This window comes from Hypanus sabinus, chromosome 19, assembly GCF_030144855.1.
Source record: "Hypanus sabinus isolate sHypSab1 chromosome 19, sHypSab1.hap1, whole genome shotgun sequence".
NCBI lineage: Eukaryota > Metazoa > Chordata > Chondrichthyes > Myliobatiformes > Dasyatidae > Hypanus > Hypanus sabinus.
Genome location: NC_082724.1, coordinates 2,286,366 through 2,308,180, shown reverse-complemented (window position 1 = coordinate 2,308,180; position 21,815 = coordinate 2,286,366). Strand labels below are relative to the sequence as shown.

Here is a 21,815-nt window from a genome sequence, read left to right as displayed (position 1 = left end):
ACCCCCTCCGCCGTCTCTGATCCCGGGAGGAGAGGATAGCGCGGGACTCTCCCCCCGACCCCTGGGACCACTCCGCTTGACCCCGTGGAGTTCCTTCTCCTCACACGCCCTCATCCCTCCCCCCGGGAGCGCGGTGCCGGCTCCCCCCACCCCCGGACAGACGGGCTTGGTGGGGTCACATTCCATTTTCCTGATCACAAACAGGAGAGAATCTGCAGACGCTGGAAATCCAGGCCACACACACACACAATGCCGGAGGAACTCCGCAGGTCAGGCAGCATCTATGGAAAAGAGTCCAGTCGGCGTTTCGGGCCGAGTCCCGTGTGTGTTGCTCGCATTTCCAGCATCTGCAGACTTTGTGCAGATGACGATGAGATTTCTCCATCGTGAAGTCTCTTCCAGCGGTGCCTACCCCGAAGTTTGAATCTCCCCTTGGACGGGAGTTCACTGTCTCCCCTCCCCCCTCCCGTGATCTCCGGATAACAGACTCGCTCTCAGAGGGGGATTGGGTGAATTTACATTCTGTTTGTCTGCCGCCGTCAGGCTAAAAAAACATAATTCACGTTGTGGGATTGGCTGCTGGCTGTGTGTGTGTTTCGCAGACCCGCGCCCACTCCTCCCGGTAACTCCGGCCAATGTCTGTGTCAGTAACTGGGGAAGCGGGGTAACTCCCAGCTCGGGAAACGGTTTACCAGAGGTCGCGATCTTCATTAACAACGGATCCCAGCTCTCCTCTCCCCATCAACCCTTCCTAATTCCCTTTACCCCTTCCCACCAACCCTTCCTAACCCCCTCCTCTCCCCACCAACCCTTCCTAACCCCCTCCTCTCCCCACCAACCCTTCCTAACCCCCTCCTCTCCCCACCAACCCTTCCTAACCCCCTCCTCTCCCCACCAACCCTTCCTAATTCCCTTTACCCCTCCCCACCCCACCAACCCTTCCTAACCCCCTCCTCTCCCCACCAACCCTTCCTAACCCCCTCCTCTCCCCACCAACCCTTCCTAACCCCCTCCTCTCCCCACCAACCCTTCCTAACCCCCTCCTCTCCCCACCAACCCTTCCTAACCCCCTCCTCTCCCCACCAACCCTTCCTAATCCCCTTTACCCCTCCCCACCAACCCTTCCTAACCCCCTCCTCTCCCCACCAACCCTTCCTAACCCCCTCCTCTCCCCACCAACCCTTCCTAATCCCCTTTACCCCCTCCCCACCAACCCTTCCTAACCCCCTCCTCTCCCCACCAACCCTTCCTAATCCCCCTCCTCTCCCCATCAACCCTTCCTGATCCCCTTTACCCCTCCCCACCAACCCTTCCTAACCCCCCTCCTCTCCCCATCAACCCTTCCTGATCCCCTTTACCCCTCCCCACCAACCCTTCCTAACCCCCTCCTCTCCCCACCAACCCTTCCTAACCCCCTCCTCTCCCCACCAACCCTTCCTAATCCCCTTTACCCCTCCCCACCAACCCTTCCTAACCCCCCTCCTCTCCCCATCAACCCTTCCTGATCCCCTTTACCCCTCCCCATCCCACCAACCCTTCCTAACCCCCCTCCTCTTCCCACCAACCCTTCCTAATCCCCTTTACCACCCCACCGCCCCTTGCTAATCCCCTTTACCCCCCACTAACCCTTCCTAATCCCCTTTACCCCCCACTAACCCTTCCTAATCTCCCTCCCCTCCCCTCCCCTCTCTATATCCATACTTCCGCAGAAAGGGCTGGGGCAGGTGTGCGGAGCTCCGCCCTCGCCGACAGCGGAGGCCGAGTCTCGGGAGGGGTTCCCACGGCCGGCAGCCGATTGCGGACGGCTCAGGTGAGGTGGGAGTGCCGCTTTGTCCCGGGGCAGGTGAACGACTCGTACTGTACTTCAGAAGCGACAGGCACTTCCGAATTTCCAGCATCTGCCGATGTTCCCGTGTTTGTGACTCGACATCAGAAACTTTGTCCGCACAGTCCCGGCCTCTCGCCTCGCCAGCTTCGGCCGCCGCTTTCTCCTGATTCGGGTCCACGGAACTGACAACGCGCCCAGGGAGGTCGTGAGGGAGCGCCGAGGAGAGGAAAGGTGGGGAGAGATGTCTGTGCCCCTGGTGGGGGATATGTAGATGCTCCCCTGCCCTGTACCCCAGAGTTAGGGTGGGGAGCATTTGAATATTCGGGAACGGCAGCGAGAAGCTCCGGGGTGGGGGCCCTGTCGCCAGACCGCTAGGTGGGTGTTTTGGCCAATGCTGAAGTATGGTGGCACGGGGTCTGATGCGCACAGGAAGATCCCACGGGGGTGTCAGGACGGGAAGGTGGCTGAAGGGGAACCGTGCTTTGGCACACCCGGGAGAGGGGGGGACAGAGAGGGTCTCAGACTATCCACAGCAGCCTGCTGTCTGTGTGCTGTTCTGGTCACTACAGGAAGGGGGGGGGGGAATGCAGAGCAGATTCACCGGGACGTTGCCAGGATTAGTAATGGAGGGTGAGTGTACAGGCTAGGGCTGTATTTTTCCTGGCTGAGGGAGGGGTGCATGAAATGATCAGAATAGAATTGCCATGGACAGACCTGATGAAGGGTCTCAGCCCAAATCGTCAACTTTCTAACCCCCTCCGGAGCTGCTGCCGAGTCCCCCGCCATTCTGTGCGTGTTGCTTGGGTTTCTCCCCATGGTAGGAGTGTCAAAGAACACAGCTTTATAGAACATTACAGCATGGTGCCGGCCCTTCAGCCCCTCTACCTGTCTGAGAGCCTCTTCAATGTATCTGCCCATCCCGCCACCTCGGCAGTGTGTTCCTCTGACACCCTGCAATCAAATCGAAATTATAAACACAGTGCAGATGCTGGAAACCCAAAGTAAGACCCACACCATGCTGGAGGATCTCGGCAAGTCGGGCAGCATCTGTGCAGAGGACTGAACGGCCAACGCTTCAGTCTGAGACCCTTCATCAGGACTGATAAGGAAGGGGGGGGAAGATGTCAGAACAGCCCTTTAACACCTGGCTTCACCTATTCATCCCCACCCACACCATCGCCTCTTGGTTCTGACAGATCAGCTCTTCCTTCCCAGTCCCAAAGAAGGGTCTTGGCCAGAAACATCCACTCGTTTCCACAGATGCTGCCTGACCTGCTGAGTTCCTCCAGCATTTTGTGTCTGTTGCCTTAGCATTACACTTACTCGTATTGGCCATTTCCACTCCGGTCGCTGCCTTTGATCATCTTGTACACAGGTTTAAGGTGAAAGGAAGAAATTTTCACTGGGATAGGGGGCCAAGCAGGTTAAATTATTTTTTACTCGGAATGTTTGATGTCAGGTTTATAAGATATGCTTAGTATTATTGAGACGTGAGAAGCTGGCCCTGCACAGTGTCCATACAGAGCGCTGAGGGAAAACAATGACAGAGAGAGAGAGAGAGAGAGAGAGGGGAGAGACAGGAGAGACAGAGAGAGAGCGAGAGAGAGAGAGAGGGGGGGAGAGAGAGAGAGGGGGGAGAGAGAGAGAGAGAGGAGAGAGAGAGAGAGAGCGAGAGAGGGGGGGAGAGAGAGAGAGAGAGAGAGGGGAGAGACAGAGAGAGAGAGAGGGGGGAGAGAGAGAGAGAGAGGGGAGAGACAGAGAGAGAGCGAGAGAGAGAGAGAGGGGGGGAGAGAGAGAGGGGGGGAGAGAGAGAGAGGGGGGAGAGAGAGAGAGAGAGGAGAGAGAGAGAGAGAGCGAGAGAGGGGGGGAGAGAGAGAGAGAGAGAGGGGAGAGACAGAGAGAGAGAGAGCGAGAGAGGGGGGGAGAGAGGGGAGAGACAGAGAGAGAGAGAGAGGGGGGGGAGAGAGAGAGAGAGGGGAGAGACAGAGAGACAGAGAGAGAGCGAGAGTGCAGTGCAGGCCGACAACAAGGTGTAAGTCTACGATGATGAAACTGAGCATTTTAGTGTTCAGCAGTGGCCGGACCTGCTTTCAGGCATTTGTATCTCTTGCTGATGGGAGGGGGGAGAAGAGAGAACATCGGGGTGGGTGGGGGCTTTAATGATTACCAAGGCAACGGGGAGTGTAGACAGTGGCCCTGGAGGGGCAGCTGGTTTCTGCAACGTGCTGTGTCCGTAACTCACGGCAGAGCAGTTGCCATAGCATGACCTTTCCATTTTGATGTGGGTGGGGGGGGGGGTTTGGGGATTGATGTTCTTATTGCACTCTGTTAGGTTTTTGTGTGGGGTGGGGGTTTTGGGTTAAAGTTCTTATTGGGGTGAGGGATATTGGGCATTGCTGTTTTGTTCATGGTGGGGGTTTGGGTCAATGTTCTTGTTGGGGAGGGGTATATAGGGTCGATGTTCTTCTGTTTTGTACATGGTGGGGGTTTGGGTCAATGTTCTTGTTGGGGAGGGGTATATAGGGCTGATGTTCTTGTTCTGTTTTGTACAGGGTGGCAGGGTTTGGGAAAACTGTTTTGTTCCATTTTGTATAGCGAGAGGGGGGTCTGGGGGTCAATGACCGGGATGCCATTCTCTGTTTTGTGTGTGTGGTGGGGGAGTGAACGACTTTCATGTTCACTCTGTGTTTCGTGCTACCTAGACGACACATTTCAGATTTGTATGAGGGTGCATACTTCAAAAACGAATGAAGCTTTGAATGTGCTTTCCGAAGAGGTGGTGGAATCAGATAAAATCCCCGCATCTGAGGGTCTCGGGACATCTGTAGGGAAAGTAGAGCAGGGGATAGATCAAAAGTGATTAAATGTGATCAGTGTGGATAAGCAAAAGGGTCGGTATGCAGGAGATGGGCCAAAAGGTAAAAGTACAGAGTAAATGAATCATTTTACTTTGTAGTCGAGGTTTCTTGTGTCTCAGTGTCTGGTGTCAGGGGCATAGCCTCAGAATAAGGGGTTTGTTAAGCAGGGCAGAATCCTGGAGCAATTTCTTTACCCTAAGGGTGGGGAGACTGTGAAATTCTTCCCCCCCCCCCACCTTGAGCTACTGAGTCCATTCTGGATAAAAGGGCAATAGATATATAGACATTAGGGAACTGATGTTTCCTATAGTGGGTGAGTCTAGGACCAGAGGGCACAGCCTCAGAATAGAGGGACATCCATTTAGAACAGAGATTCACCACCTTCTGTCCAAAGAATTTCCTCTTCATCTCTCCGAAATTTCTGTAGCCAGAAAGTTATTGCCACAGTCAGCTGTGAGGGCCGTCATTGGTTACATTTAAAGTGGAGTTTGATTGGCTGTTGATCAGTCAGGGCATCAAAGACTACAGAGAGAAGGCAGGAGAGTGGGTTTCAGAGGGATAAAGAATAGCAGAACAGACTTGATGGGCCAAATGGCCTAATTCTGCTCCTGTGTTTTATGGAGATGATGTTTGTGGAGGAAAGTTATGAGGAGGTAAAGGATGGGGTCCAAGGAACTGAATGGTGTGTCTCACCTTGTTCTACCTCAATACACTGAGTAATCAATTCATCCGCGTGCGGGAGAAGTTGGTGCATGTGACTGCAATGAGCCAATTTCCTGATTTACCACATGGGGCAGCCAGTGACGGGAGAGGTCTGGCCTGATCCCACGGCACTGGAATGCTGCTGTGCAAAATCAGGACTGGACCTGTCCAGCACTGAATCAGCGTAGACTGGCCGGAGAACAGCTGCTGAGGGTTAAAGTGTCTCAGCTCATAATCTCTCGAGTCTGGAGGTTGAAGGTAATCCCACTGAGGTGTTTATAAGGATTAAGGGGATTTAATTAGTCGGATGGATGGAGAGAAACCATTTCCTCCGACACACAGAAACTAAGACGGGGTGGGGGTGGGCACGGCCCACCTCCACAAGGCGGTAATTCCTCTGCTCCACCTCCCCATGGTTTAAACCCTCAGTGAACAGATCAGCTTCTCCCAGTGTTGTGAACTTCATAAAGGAAAGATTAACTGTGTACGTCGAGACATCCAGTGAAATGTTTGTGTCAATGACCAACACAGTCCGAGGATGTGCTGGGGGCAGCCCGCAAGCATCTCTACATGCCCACGGCTTGCTGACCCTAACCCGTACGTCTTTGAGACGTGGGAGGAAATCGGAGCATATGCTCACAGGGAGAACGTGCAAGGGAATTGAACCCGGATCACTGGTGCAGTGAAACGGTGTGCTATCTGTTCCACCACAGTCTGGTCACCCTATGACAATGCCCTTATACCTCAGGAGAGCTCCCAAACCCCACCCCTCTTTTTGATCCAATGCTCCCTCACCCCCCCCCCCCAAAGCTGTCTAACCTTTTCCCATTTTCTGCAGTGTGGGTAACTGTATCTCTGTCCCATTCAAACTGAATTGGAGCCCCCCCCCCCCGCCCCGTCCGCAGTCCGGCGGGTGGTATAGGAGTGAGCAGGGAGTGGGAAGCTGCACATTCAGAGTTGTAGGGCGAGGGCCTGGGTAGGGCGAGGGCCTGGGTAGGGCGAGGGCCTGGGTAGGGCGAGGGCCTGGGTAGGGCGAGGGCCTGGGTAGGGCGAGGGCCTGGGTAGGGCGAGGGCCTGGGTAGGGCGAGGGCCTGGGTAGGGCGAGGAGACTGGGTAGGGCGAGGGCCTGGGTAGGGCGAGGGCCTGGGTAGGGCGAGGGCCTGGGTAGGGCGAGGGCCTGGGTAGGGCGAGGGCCTGGGTAGGGCGAGGAGACTGGGTAGGGCGAGGGCCTGGGTAGGGCGAGGGCCTGGGTAGGGCGAGGGCCTGGGTAGGGCGAGGGCCTGGGTAGGGCGAGGGCCTGGGTAGGGCGAGGGCCTGGGTAGGGCGAGGAGACTGGGTAGGGCGAGGGCCTGGGTAGGGCGAGGGCCTGGGTAGGGCGAGGGCCTGGGTAGGGCGAGGGCCTGGGTAGGGCGAGGGCCTGGGTAGGGCGAGGGCCTGGGTAGGGCGAGGAGACTGGGTAGGGCGAGGGCCTGGGTAGGGCGAGGGCCTGGGTAGGGCGAGGGCCTGGGTAGGGCGAGGGCCTGGGTAGGGCGAGGAGACTGGGTAGGGCGAGGAGACTGGTGAACCTGAGGGGCTCATTGCCTCGGACGGCTGCTGAGACCAAGTCACCGGCTATATTCAAAGCAGAGGCTGAACGGTTCTTGATTAGTCAGAGCATGAAAGGAAATGGGGAGAAGGCAGGAGATTGGGGTTGAAAGGGATAATAAACCAGCCATGATGGAATGGTGGACCAGAATCAATGGGCTGAATGGCCTAAATCTGCACCTGTGTCTTATGATCTTTATGGTCTTGTCCAGCTGGTGGGGTGGAGATACGTCTCTACCGAAGGAGGTGTGAGGTGCTCCTTCCCTCTGCTAGCCTGCAGGTCACCCTTGGGCGAGGTGCAGCCCCTACTTAGCCCCCGATCAGGGTCATGTGAAGCCATGGGAGCAGGTGGATGGCTCTATGAGCAGCCGGTGCAGATCACAAATCCTGGTTATGTGACCACTGACACCAGGCAGACAATCTCTGAAGAGTATTGATAATGTCTGGGATCACCCGTCTTGTAAAGACACTGCCCAGAAGAAGGCAATGGCAAACCACTTCTGTGGAAAAATTTACTAAGAGCAACCATGGTCATGGAGAGACCGTGATCACCCACGTCATAATGACACGGCACATGGTTCAGGCCAGAACTGACGGTCACCTTTGTCCATGGAGGGGTATCTACACACTCCGAGGCTGGGCCTCTGTGGAGGGTCCAGCTGACGTGAAACTCACGGGCGGGCCTCCCTCCGAGCTGATCCAGTAAATTCCTCGCAAGCCTGTACAGCTCTGGATTTGCCTCTCCACTCGGCACAAAGCATTGATCCAGCTGACGATGTGAGAAACTGAAGCTCTTGCAGTGAGTCTCTGCTTCCAAAGGGTTTAGATCCACTGCTTTGTTTTTACAGTTCATGAAACCAGAATCCCTGATGGCATTTTAACAATGTCGTCAAACCTTACATTTGACAAGAAACACGTCTCTCCCTCCTGTTGTCGTTTGAAGTTCAAGTGTGTGTGTCAGCTGCTCCAAATCTTACTGCAGCACAGCTGACTTCAACAGTGACTCCCTACGTCCGTCCGCAAAATTCAGTCTGCTGGAGGAACTGGGTGGGTGAGGCAGCACTGGGGGGTCGGAGAGGGGATGGACACACCCAATCCGGGTGAAGGGTCTCGGCCTGGATTTTAGCAGGTGCTCAGAAGGGCCTCTTTCATTCTGGAGTGATTCTCTGACTGCTGCAGACGTTGATAACTATTGATCAACTAGTTGTATGGCCTCTCAGCTTTCCACTGGCTGCCTATTTCTAAAGAGTTCTCCCCTTCCTTTCCAGTCCCGATGAAGGGTCTTGGCCCAAAACGTCAGCTGTTTATTCCTCTCCATGGCTGCTGTCTGACCTGCCGAGTTCCTCCAGCACTTTGTGTGTGTTACTCCTGTTCCTGGATCATAGTTGCCTACAGTAGGGGAGACACTCGTCAGCCCAATTTGGACACAACAAACTCCCTCAGCAATGTGAGATGAACTGGACCTCCTACCTTAGATCCAATGATGCATAAACGTTGCCAAGCGGAGCAGAGAGTACCCTCTCCTCTTCAAGGATGTACCCCGGGGTTCCCTTACACCCTGCAGAGAGAGTGCTGAGGGCTTGGCTTAACATCTGAAGTTAAGATGCCCCACCCCACCCCACTCCACCCTTCTGCAGCAGAGGGACATTCGGCAGGTGATAATCACAAGAGATTCTGCAGGTGCTGGAAATCCAAAGAAACACACACGAAATGCTGGTCAGGCAGCATCTATGGAGGGGGGAATAAACAGTCGACGTTTTGGGCTGAGACCCTTCATCAGAATTGGAAAGGAAGCGGTGCAGATTCCAGAATAAGGAAGTGGAAGAGGGGAAAGAATTCAAGCTGGAAGGTGAGACCACGTGAGGGGAATGATGGGTGGTGCACAAAATAGCCAGGGTCAGGAACAGTTACTACCCCTCAACCATCAGGTCCCTCACCACCAGGGTCAGGAACAGTTACTACCCCTCAACCATCAGGTCCCTCACCACCAGGGTCAGGAACAGTTATAACCCCTCAACCATCAGGTCCCACACCACCAGGGTCAGGAACAGTTATTACCCCTCAACCATCAGGTCCCTCACCACCAGGGTCAGGAACAGTTACTACCCCTCAACCATCAGGTCCCTCACCACCAGGGTCAGGAACAGTTATTACCCCTCAACCATCAGGTCCCTCACCACCAGGGTCAGGAACAGTTATTACCCTCAACCATCAGGTCCCTCACCACCAGGGTCAGGAACAGTTATTACCCCTCAACCATCAGGTCCCTCACCACCAGGGTCAGGAACAGTTACTACCCCTCAACCATCAGGTCCCTCACCACCAGGGTCAGGAACAGTTACTACCCCTCAACCATCAGGTCCCTCACCACCAGGGTCAGGAACAGTTTTTACCCCTCAACTATCAGGTCCCTCACCACCAGGGTCAGGAACAGTTACTACCCCTCAACCATCAGGTCCCTCACCACCAGGGTCAGGAACAGTGATTACCCCTCAACCATCAGGTCCCTCACCACCAGGGTCAGGAACAGTTATTACCCCTCAACCATCAGGTCCCTCACCACCAGGGTCAGGAACAGTTATTACCCCTCAACCATCAGGTCCCTCACCACCAGGGTCAGGAACAGTTATTACCCCTCAACCATCAGGTCCCTCACCACCAGGGTCAGGAACAGTTACTATCCCTCAACTATCAGGTCCCTCACCACGAGAGTCAGGAACAGTTACTACCCCTCAACCATCAGGTCCCTCACCACCAGGGTCAGGAACAGTTATTACCCCTCAACCATCAGGTCCCACACCAGGAGGGTCAGGAACAGTTATCACCCCTCAACCATCAGGTCCCACACCACCAGGGTCAGGAACAGTTATTACCCCTCAACCATCAGGTCCCACACCACGAGGGTCAGGAACAGTTATCACCCCTCAACCATCAGGTCCCACACCACCAGGGTCAGGAACAGTTATTACCCCTCAACCATCAGGTCCCACACCAGGAGGGTCAGGAACAGTTATCACCCCTCAACCATCAGGTCCCACACCACCAGGGTCAGGAACAGTTATTACCCCTCAACCATCAGGTCCCACACCACGAGGGTCAGGAACAGTTATCACCCCTCAACCATCAGGTCCCACACCACCAGGGTCAGGAACAGTTATCACCCCTCAACCATCAGGTCCCACACCACCAGGGTCAGGAACAGTTATTACCCCTCAACCATCAGGTCCCACACCACGAGGGTCAGGAACAGTTATCACCCCTCAACCATCAGGTCCCACACCACCAGGGTCAGGAACAGTTATCACCCCTCAACCATCAGGTCCCACACCACCAGGGTCAGGAACAGTTATTACCCCTCAACCATCAGGTCCCACACCACGAGGGTCAGGAACAGTTATCACCCCTCAACCATCAGGTCCCACACCACTAGGTTCAGGAACAGTTATTACCCTCAACCATCAGGTCCCACACCACCAGGGTCAGGAACAGTTATCACCCCTCAACCATCAGGTCCCACACCACCAGGTTCAGGAACAGTTATCACCCCTCAACCATCAGGTCCCACACCACTAGGTTCAGGAACAGTTATTACCCCTCAACCATCAGGTCCCACACCACCAGGGTCAGGAACAGTTATTACCCTCAACCATCAGGTCCCACACCACCAGGGTCAGGAACAGTTATTACCCTCAACCATCAGGTCCCACACCACTAGGTTCAGGAACAGTTATTACCCCTCAACCATCAGGTCCCACACCACCAGGGTCAGGAACAGTTATTACCCTCAACCATCAGGTCCCACACCACCAGGGTCAGGAACAGTTATTACCCTCAACCATCAGGTCCCACACCACTAGGTTCAGGAACAGTTATTACCCCTCAACCATCAGGTCCCACACCACCAGGGTCAGGAACAGTTATTACCCTCAACCATCAGGTCCCACACCACCAGGGTCAGGAACAGTTATTACCCTCAACCATCAGGTCCCACACCACCAGGGTCAGGAACAGTTATTACCCCTCAACCATCAGGATCCTGAACCAGTGAGGATAACCTTAACTCTGAACTGATTCCATCGGGAAGGAGGTACAGGAGTCTCAGGTCCCACACCACCAGGTTCAGGAACAGTTATTACCCCTCAACCATCAGGTCCCACACCACTAGGTTCAGAAACAGTTATTACCACTCAACCACCAGGTCCCTCACCACCAGGGTCAGGAACAGTTATTACCCCTCAACCATCAGGTCCCACACCACCAGGTTCAGGAACAGTTATTACCCCTCAACCATCAGGTCCCACACCACCAGGTTCAGGAACAGTTATTACCCCTCAACCATCAGGTCCCTCACCACCAGGGTCAGGAACAGTTATCACCCCTCAACCATCAGGTCCCACACCACCAGGATCAGGAACAGTTATTACCCCTCAACCATCAGGTCCCACACCACTAGGTTCAGAAACAGTTATTACCACTCAACCATCAGGTCCCTCACCACCAGGGTCAGGAACAGTTATTACCCCTCAACCATCAGGTCCCACACCACCGGGTTCAGGAACAGTTATTACCCCTCAACCATCAGGTCCCACACCACGAGGGTCAGGAACAGTTATCACCCCTCAACCATCAGGTCCCACACCACGAGGGTCAGGAACAGTTATCACCCCTCAACCATCAGGCTCCTGAACCAGTGAGGATAACCTTAGTCATCTCAAAGTTGAACTGATTCCATAACTGACAGACTCGCTTTCAAGGACTCACGTTCTCAGTATTGTTTATTTATTTCCCAGTTTGTCCTCTTTTGCATATTGGTCACTTGTCCGTCTTTGTGTGTAGTTTGTCATTGATTGTGAATGCCCACAAGAAGATGAGCCTCATATGACCCGTATGTTCTATGCTAATACACTTACGGTGAAGTTAGTGCCTCAGGGGTGTGATAACGTTGCAGAGGAGATTCACCGCGGTGTTGCCTGGGACAGCTGTCTACAAGACCATGAGACACAGGAGCAGAAATAGGCCGCTTGGCCCATCAAGTCTGTTCTGCCATTTCATCATGGCTGATCCATTTCTGTCTCCCGCCTTCTCTCTGTATCCTTTTGTGCCCTGCCTGACTAATCAATAATCTATCAACCTCTACCTTAAATATGCCCACAGCTGCCCATGGCAATGAATCCCACAGAATCAGCCATGATGGAATGGTGGAGCAGACTTGATGGGCTGAATGGCCTGGTTCGCTCCCATGTCTTACGTAGTGAGCTTCCACCTCTCCAAGGAGCCCTGACTGTGGTTTGGTTTGTTTTCTCTGGAGTATGGTGTTGTAAAGTCCAAGTGGACAAGGCGCTGTGCGCAGGGGGGCAGTGAGAAACCGCACTTACAGCAGCATCGTGGGTACAGAGCATCAGGTGAGCAACAATCACAGAGAGGGCCAGAACAAAACTTCCATTTCAGTGTAAAGTGTTGCTGTACTGAGGTCGTGATTAGGGTTGTGTTGGTTGGGTCAATAAGTAGCTGTTGATCAAGTTTGGGACTTCAGGCTCCTGTACCTCCTACCTCCTGTAGCTGTGAGAAGATGGCATGGCCTAGATGGTGGGGACCTTTGATGGTGCAAAGTAGAGGCAGACACATTGGAGACAAGGATGATAGAAAAATAGAGGGTTATTTCTGCAGCTTCTTGTTCCAAGCTTTATATTCTTTGTCCTGACCCATGAAAGCAAGGAGCTGTGTGTTTTCTTCCCCACCCTATAGACCTGCGGTGCCACTTTTGGGGAGCTAGGGGCTCGGGAGGAGACTGGTCCGCAGACATCCATGAGACCAGGGCTTGTTGCTTAAGTTATTGGCCGACTCCAACTGCCCCTGAACAAAATATCATGTTGGGTGAATTCACAGGGCAGAAAGTCCCCTTTGGATGGTCTGGATTACTGGCTGGTTGAGGAGGGGAGACACCCTTCCCTGAAGGGCAATAAAGACCCAAGTGGGGCTTTATGACATTGTGTAGTTTTGCGTTCACCATTACTGACACCAGCTTTTAGACCAGATTTAAGTTAATTAATGTGTGTTTAATCTTTGCTTTCCTCCCGCACAGGAAACTCCTGCTGATTCTGATCACCTGTCCATCCAGTCAGAATGAAATTACTGGCAGCCGCAGTCCTGCTCGGTAAGTGTGTTCAGAGCCAATGTAAAACCGTGTTTCTTGGCAAACCCCCCTGCGTTTCTCTCTCTTTCTCCCCCTACTCCTGTGTGGGTGTGTCTCCCTCACTCTGTCTGTCTAACTGAGTGATTTTGCTAACCCTCAGTTTGATCTGTAGAATCTTTCTCACATGAGGGATGATGAGACTCATTTAAGGAATGTTGCTTTGTGCTTTGACCTTCATCAGCCTGGATACTGTTTTCATTGAATCATTTGTACACTCCCCTGAGATTCTTTCCCTTTTCACTCCCCCTTGGCCTGACCAGTCCACGTCAATCATGGTGCCCAGCCAGTTAGTCCCTGGGGAACTTCTTGCTGTCCACATTTATCATCTTAGAGGGTTAGTTTCTAACACCCTATTTCTAGGATCATTTATCATTTAATACCATTTTTTCTGACCCCCCCCCCAATCCACCACCCCCTACTTTTTGACCCTTCTACTAAGCCTTGCCTGAATCAGAATTTCCTGCACCTCATTCTCCCCTGTTTCACTGCCCCGGCCTCTCCAGCGTAGCAACTCTCTATATGACATCCTCAACAATGCTCCCTCTCATTTTTTCACAACTGCATCCACCAGCCATTGCTCTGAGCAGGAATTTTTTTACTAAAAACTTAAAACCTAAAAATTGTGCAGCATTTTAACAAAATATTATATAAAAGAAATTTCAAGCAGTGTGGCAGTGCAGGCCAAATGCACGGGGGCATTTCTGTTACTCTGCAGCCGTGCACCCACACCGCTTAGAGGGAACGGTGATCCTCGCAAACCTCAACCCCTGTGTTCTGATAACGGATGTGAATCATCGTGGTTTGAACCCTTGTGTTTTTTTGTATTCTGAATCGGTTTCGCATTCTTACCTCTGGTACAAAGGGTGTGTCTGCTTTCTGTGGAAGAACACTCTGCACAGATTGCCATTTATTTCCAGTCACCCTCCGCTGCGCGTGCTTTTACTGGTCAGGCAAACAGTAGGCAAACAGCGGTAGGATTAGAACCTGGGTTGCTGTGCTACCGTACCGCACATGCTCGCAGATAGAAAGCATCACGGGAAAAGTGTAAGCATATGTTATGCACACCAGCGTGGCGGTTAACATGATGCTATTACAGCTCAGAGACTTCAATTCTGGCATCTTCTGTAAGGGGTATGTACGTTCTCCCCGTGACCCTGTGGGTTTCCTCCAGGTGCTCTGGTTTCCTCCCGCAGTCCAAAGATGTAGCAGTTAGTAGGTGAATTGGTCATTGTAAATTGTCTGATGATTAGGCTGGGGTTAGATCGGGGGCTGCTGGCTGGTGAAACTCGAAAGGCCAGAGGGGTCTGATCCACGTTGTATCTCAATAAATAAACAAAAATAAATCATTTTTACAAAAGAACACGATGAGACCTGAACAGTAAATTGTAGAACAAAGTGCTCTTGGTTTTGCTGAACTGAGGTAACGAGGCTTGGACCAAGAACGGAATGGTTGAGGGGTAGTAGCTGTTCACGTGGGTCTGCAGTTTACTAACCTCCCCACATGCACCGAGTCCTCTCTCAGCAGAGCCCTGGGGGAGGGGTAACTCAGCCGACACGGCTGTAGTCTGTGGGGTGATCTGTCTCTTTGTGTTAGACCGGAGAGGTGATGGCCTCCGCTTCGGCTCCCTTTTTGAGCATGAATGTCAGACGCCAGATTACAGACAGAATGTGGAAGGATCTCTGCCCACTGGGCTGGTTCAGTGACATCCTGGATGTGCTGAATTATCTGTCGGTCCGGAGGGGAGGGGGTGCAGGGAGTTTGGTGTGAATGTGAATCGGCAAATGTATGAAGGTCGTCATCTGGTTGCTTAGTTACATGGACAAAAGGTTTCGAGCAGGGCAGGCAGAGTTCAGGAAACAAAGATCTGCAGCGGTGGAGGGTGGGAATCGAGCAGGGAGCCAAACCTGGGGTATCCTGACTGGGATTATGTTGGTAATGAGGACTGTCATTGCGTGGGAGTGACATTGTTCCTGCCACTGTCTCCCAGATGGGCTGTTAACGCTTGGGTGGGTGTTCACGATCCTGTGGAGCTGTCAGGGGGTGGGGGGGGGGGAAAGAGTTCCGGGTGTCTGCACTGTCGTCTGCAATGATTTGTCTCTCTCTCACTCTCTCTCCCCCCCCCCCCACCCCTCCCGAGTGACCTCAATCTACTTGACAAAGTTTTCACTGCGTCTCGGTGCATGTGACAATAAGGAGCCTGTGCACAGGATGGGGCAAAGCTGCAGAAAGTTGTAAACTCAGTCAGCTCCATCATGGGCACTGGCCTCCCCAGCATCCAGGGTATCTTCAAAAGGCGATGCCTCAATAAGGTGGCATCTGTCATTATGACCCCCATCACCCAGGACATGCCCTCTTCTCATTGCTACCATCAGGGAGGAGGTACAGGAGCCTGAAGGCACACACTCAGCGATTCAGGAACAGCTTCTTCCCCTCTGCCATCAGGGAGGAGGTACAGGAGCCTGAAGACCCACCCTCAGCGATTCAGGAACAGCTTCTTCCCCTCTGCCATCAGGGAGCAGGTACAGGAGCCTGAAGACCCACCCTCAGCGATTCAGGAACAGCTTCTTCCCCTCTGCCATCAGGGAGGAGGTACAGGAGCCTGAAGACACACACTTAATCATTCAAGAACAGCTTCTTCCCCTCTGCCATCAGGGAGGAGGTACAGGAGCCTGAAGACACACTCTCAATGATTCAGGGACAGCTTCTTCCCCTCTGCCATCAGGGAGGAGGTACAGGAGCCTGAAGGCACACACTCAATGATTCAAGAACAGCTTCTTCCCCTCTGCCATCAGGGAGGGGGTACAGGAGCCTGAAGACACACTCTCAATGATTCGGGAACAGCTTCTTCCCCTCTGCCATCAGATATTTGAACGGGCTTTGAACCCATGAACAGTACCTCGCTCTTCTGTCCCTCTGTTTCCACTATTTAATTTAATTTTTATACAGTTTATACTTGTAATTTTAATTTATAGCAGTTATTATTTTGTATTGTAATGTACTGCTGCTCTCAAAACAGCAAATTTCACGAGCTATGTCGCTGATATTAAACCTGATTGAGATTATTAACCAGTTTCAATCCCCTGATGCCTCGCTCCCCACAGTCCAGTCCCTCTCCTGTACAGTGACCACACCCCACAGTCCAGTCCCTCCCCTGTCAGTGACCACACCCCACAGTCCAGTCCCTCCCCTGTCAGTGACCACATCCCACAGTCCAGTCCCTCCCCGTCAGTGACCACATCCCACAGTCCAGTCCCTCCCCTGTCAGTGACCACACCCCACAGTCCAGTCCCTCCCCTGTCAGTGACCACATCCCACAGTCCAGTCCCTCCCCTGTCAGTGACCACATCCCACAGTCCAGTCCCTCCCCTGTCAGTGACCACACCCCACAGTCCAGTCCCTCCCCTGTCAGTGACCACACCCCACAGTCCAGTCCCTCCCCGTCAGTGACCACATCCCACAGTCCAGTCCCTCTCCTGTCAGTGACCACACCCCACAGTCCAGTCCCTCCCCTGTCAGTGACCACATCCCACAGTCCAGTCCCTCTCCTGTACAGTGACCACATCCCACAGTCCAGTCCCTCCCCGTCAGTGACCACATCCCACAGTCCAGTCCCTCCCCTGTCAGTGACCACACCCCACAGTCCAGTCCCTCTCCTGTCAGTGACCACACCCCACAGTCCAGTCCCTCCCCGTCAGTGACCACATCCCACAGTCCAGTCCCTCTCCTGTACAGTGACCACACCCCACAGTCCAGTCCCTCCCCTGTCAGTGACCACATCCCACAGTCCAGTCCCTCCCCTGACAGTGACCACACCCCACAGTCCAGTCCCTCCCCTGTCAGTGACCACATCCCACAGTCCAGACCCTCCCCTGTCAGTGACCACATCCCACAGTCCAGTCCCTCCCCTGTCAGACCACACCCCACAGTCCAGTCCCTCCCCTGTCAGTGACCACATCCCACAGTCCAGACCCTCCCCTGTCAGTGACCACATCCCACAGTCCAGTCCCTCCCCTGTCAGTGACCACATCCCACAGTCCAGACCCTCCCCTGTCAGTGACCACATCCCACAGTCCAGTCCCTCCCCTGTACAGTGACCACACCTGACAGTCCAGTCCCTCCCCTGTCAGTGACCACACCCCACAGTCCAGTCCCTCCCCTGTCAGTGACCACACCTGACAGTCCAGTCCCTCCCCTGTCAGTGACCACACCCCACAGTCCAGTCCCTCCCCTGTCAGTGACCACATCCCACAGTCCAGTCCCTCCCCTGTCAGTGACCACATCCCACAGTCCAGTCCCTCCCCTGTACAGTGACCACACCCCACAGTCCAGTCCCTCCCCTGTCAGTGACCACACCCGACAGTCCAGTCCCTCCCCTGTCAGTGACCACACCCCACAGTCCAGTCCCTCCCCTGTCAGTGACCACACCCGACAGTCCAGTCCCTCCCCTGTCAGTGACCACACCCCACAGTCCAGTCCCTCCCCGTCAGTGACCACATCCCACAGTCCAGTCCCTCCCCTGTCAGTGACCACACCCCACAGTCCAGACCCTCCCCTGTCAGTGACCACATCCCACAGTCCAGTCCCTCCCCTGTACAGTGACCACACCCCACAGTCCAGTCCCTCCCCTGTCAGTGACCACACCCCACAGTCCAGTCCCTCCCCTGACAGTGACCACACCCCACAGTCCAGTCCCTCCCCTGTCAGTGACCACACCCCACAGTCCAGTCCCTCCCCTGTCAGTGACCACACCCCACAGTCCAGTCCCTCCCCTGTCAGTGACCACACCCCACAGTCCAGTCCCTCCCCTGACAGTGACCACACCCCACAGTCCAGTCCCTCCCCTGTCAGTGACCACACCCCACAGTCCAGTCCCTCCCCTGTCAGTGACCACACCCCACAGTCCAGTCCCTCCCCTGTCAGTGACCACACCCCACAGTCCAGTCCCTCCCCTGTCAGTGACCACATCCCACAGTCCAGTCCCTCCCCTGTCAGTGACCACACCCCACAGTCCAGTCCCTCCCCTGTCAGACCACACCCCACAGTCCAGTCCCTCCCCTGACAGTGACCACACCCAACAGTCCAGTCCCTCCCCTGTCAGTGACCACACCCCACAGTCCAGTCCCTCCCCTGTCAGTGACCACATCCACAGTCCAGTCCCTCCCCTGTCAGTGACCACATCCCACAGTCCAGTCCCTCCCCTGTCAGTGACCACATCCCACAGTCCAGTCCCTCCCCTGTCAGTGACCACATCCCACAGTCCAGTCCCTCTCCTGTACAGTGACCACACCCCACAGTCCAGTCCCTCCCCTGTCAGTGACCACATCCCACAGTCCAGTCCCTCTCCTGTACAGTGACCACACCCCACAGTCCAGTCCCTCCCCTGTCAGTGACCACACTCCACAGTCCAGTCCCTCCCCTGTCAGTGACCACACCCCACAGTCCAGTCCCTCCCCTGTCAGTGACCACATCCCACAGTCCAGTCCCTCCCCTGACAGTGACCACACCCCACAGTCCAGTCCCTCTCCTGTACAGTGACCACACTCCACAGTCCAGTCCCTCCCCTGTCAGTGACCACATCCCACAGTCCAGTCCCTCCCCTGACAGTGACCACACCCCACAGTCCAGTCCCTCTCCTGTACAGTGACCACACCCCACAGTCCAGTCCCTCCCCTGTCAGTGACCACATCCCACAGTCCAGTCCCTCCCCTGTACAGTGACCACACCCCACAGTCCAGTCCCTCCCCTGTCAGTGACCACACCCCACAGTCCAGTCCCTCCCCTGACAGTGACCACACCCCACAGTCCAGTCCCTCCCCTGTCAGTGACCACACCCCACAGTCCAGTCCCTCCCCTGTCAGTGACCACACCCCACAGTCCAGTCCCTCCCCTGTCAGTGACCACATCCCACAGTCCAGTCCCTCTCCTGTACAGTGACCACACCCCACAGTCCAGTCCCTCCCCTGTCAGTGACCACATCCCACAGTCCAGTCCCTCTCCTGTACAGTGACCACACCCCACAGTCCAGTCCCTCCCCTGTCAGTGACCACACTCCACAGTCCAGTCCCTCCCCTGTCAGTGACCACACCCCACAGTCCAGTCCCTCCCCTGTCAGTGACCACATCCCACAGTCCAGTCCCTCCCCTGACAGTGACCACACCCCACAGTCCAGTCCCTCTCCTGTACAGTGACCACATCCCACAGTCCAGTCCCTCCCCTGTCAGTGACCACATCCCACAGTCCAGTCCCTCCCCTGACAGTGACCACACCCCACAGTCCAGTCCCTCTCCTGTACAGTGACCACACCCCACAGTCCAGTCCCTCCCCTGTCAGTGACCACATCCCACAGTCCAGTCCCTCCCCTGTCAGTGACCACACCCGACAGTCCAGTCCCTCCCCTGTCAGTGACCACATCCCACAGTCCAGTCCCTCCCCTGTACAGTGACCACACCCCACAGTCCAGTCCCTCCCCTGTCAGTAACCACACCCCACATGGGGTTTTCTCTCCATCTCTCTTACCCGCTGCCCCTTCCACTTGCCTCCATACCAGAATCCTCTCTCACCATCTCTTTCCCACACCTCATCGAATCCCACCCCCTTTGAACAGTGAACTTTACTGCTCCAATTTGGCACACATGTTGTGCTTGCAGACACTTAAATCTACTCTAAAATCAATCTAACCCTTCCTTCCTACACAGCCTCCATTTTTCTATCATCCATGTGCCAATCTAACAGTTTAAATGCCCCTAATCTATCTGCCTCTCCCCCCACCCCGGCAGTGCATTCCAGACACCCACCTCTCTCTGTGTACAAAACGTGCCTCTGACATCTCCCTATCGTTTCCTCCAATCTCATTAAAATTATGCCTCTTCATATTAGCCATTTCTCCTTTGGGAAAATTTGTCTGGGCTGTCCACTGGATCTCGGCCTCATCACGATGGAGGTAGCTGCAAAGACTGAGTCAGAATGACAGAAGAAGTGTTTGGAGTGTGAAATGCACAAAACGTTCCTGAATGGTGCAATGGTATTACTGAAGCAGATCACAATATAATTATGGATCACAGTAGATGTGTCTGGTGTAAAACTGAAGATGGAGCTGGACACAGGGTCAGCTTTGTCTGTAATTTCAGAGGCTGACTACAACAGAATGTTTTCTAAGCTGCAATTAGAAAAGAACTTGGTGAAGCTGAAGACTTACACAGGCAAACTGAAAGCGAATGTGACATATGAAGGCAAAACATAACCATTAGAGCTTTATGTATTAAAAAATGGAGGGCCAGTGCTTTTCAGACGTGAATGGTTGAGGAAAATCCAACTAGACTGGCCCTCATCAAAGCTCTTAGTGTGACATCAACAGGAAACTGCAGCCCAAATGGTAGCACTGACCAGAGACTGGCACAGCTGCTAATGCTAGTGAGGAGGTGATTGAGAAGGGGATTGGTAAACTCAAAGGCATAAAGGCCAGCATTGAACTGGATGAAACAGCAACACCAAGATTCCATAAAGCTCATCAAGTGCCTTACGTACTATGTCTTAAAGTGGATGCTGAACTGCAGAGCTTGGAGGCGTCTGCAATTCTCTCCAAGGTTGAGTGGAGTGACTGGGCCATGCCCATCATCCTGATGATCAAAAAAGGGAAGGCTGGAGGCATTTTTGTACGTGGGGATTTCAAGGTGAGCATCAACCCGGGGCTGCGTCATGTGCAGTATCCCCAGCCACAGATAGAAGACATTTTTGCATCTATGGCAGGCGGGGAGAGGTTTTCAAAGATTGACTTGTCACAAGCTTATCTGCAAATAAAGGTTGAGAAGTCAAGCAGGAAGTTCCTCAAAATCAACACTCACAAGGGATCGTTCTAGTATAATCATCTCGTCTTTGGCGTCGAATCAGCTCCAGCAGTTTGTCAAAGAGCAATGGACCAAGTGCTTCAGGGTATCCCAGGAACTCAATGCTACCTTGAAGATATCATTGGGACTGGCAAAGTGATGAAGAGCACCTCCAAAATCTGGTAAAGTGCTTACCAGGCTGAGTGAGTGTGGTCTGTGCACAAAGAGAGAGAAGTGTGAGATTTTTGAGAATTAAATCTCCTATTCTGGATGTGTCATTGACAAGCCTGGCTTACACAAGTCACAAGAGAAGACTGAAGCAGTGCTACAGTCACCCAAACCGGAAAAAATGTCACAACTCAGCTCTTGTGAACCTTGTAAACTCCTACCACTGATTTCTCCCAAAAATTGCAACAATACTGCATCCATTGAAAACACCGTAAACACACAGGAGCAAAGTGGGAATGGTCAGAAAGATGTGAAAAAGCATTCAAGCAAACAAAGAAACTAATAACTTTCAATGAACTGCTCACCCATTATGGACTATCCCTGCCCATCTGACTGGCATGCAATGCATTCCCTTATGGCATTGGAGCCGTTTTGCCACATAATGTGAAAGATGGATCTGAATGTCCAATTGCGTTTGCTTCAAGATCACTGATGAGTGCAGAATGCAGCAATGCACAGATTGGCCGAGAGGCCCTAAGTCAATATGGGGAATAAAGAAGCTCCACCACTACCTGTACAGAGAAAAATTTATGCTAGTGACAGGTCACCATCCCCAGGAATGGTGATTTTCAATCCCAGGAAGGGAATTTCTGTGATG

At 53.7% G+C, this 21,815-nt stretch overlaps 2 protein-coding genes across 4 annotated transcripts in view; one reads left to right on the top strand and one right to left on the bottom strand.

Moving 5' to 3' along the window:
• Window positions 1-1,574: 1,574 nt before the first annotated feature.
• The window catches only part of lamb2l (laminin, beta 2-like), a 235,382-nt gene continuing 215,141 nt past the window's right edge, over window positions 1,575-21,815 (top strand). The window contains exons 1-2 of one of the 3 annotated variants that reach the window (XM_059943876.1): window positions 1,575-1,810; window positions 13,055-13,126. In XM_059943876.1, coding sequence (XP_059799859.1) covers window positions 13,096-13,126 — 31 coding nt within the window. In that variant the 5' untranslated portion in view covers window positions 1,575-1,810; window positions 13,055-13,095. Of the gene's footprint in view, window positions 2,060-13,054; window positions 13,127-21,815 lie in introns of all 3 variants that reach the window. The other 2 variants (XM_059943875.1, XM_059943878.1) reach the window with 2 other exon arrangements.
• On the bottom strand, window positions 6,340-6,966 carry LOC132378130 (uncharacterized). Its single transcript, XM_059944870.1, has one exon. It carries the CDS (start codon window positions 6,964-6,966, stop codon window positions 6,340-6,342), a length of 627 nt encoding a protein of 208 aa, XP_059800853.1.

What these genes read in the sequence shown, in the direction of transcription:
- LOC132378130 (XM_059944870.1), bottom strand. Translation starts at nt 6,966, where the DNA reads ATGAGCCCCTCAGGTTCACCAGTCTCCTCGCCCTACCCAGTCTCCTCG.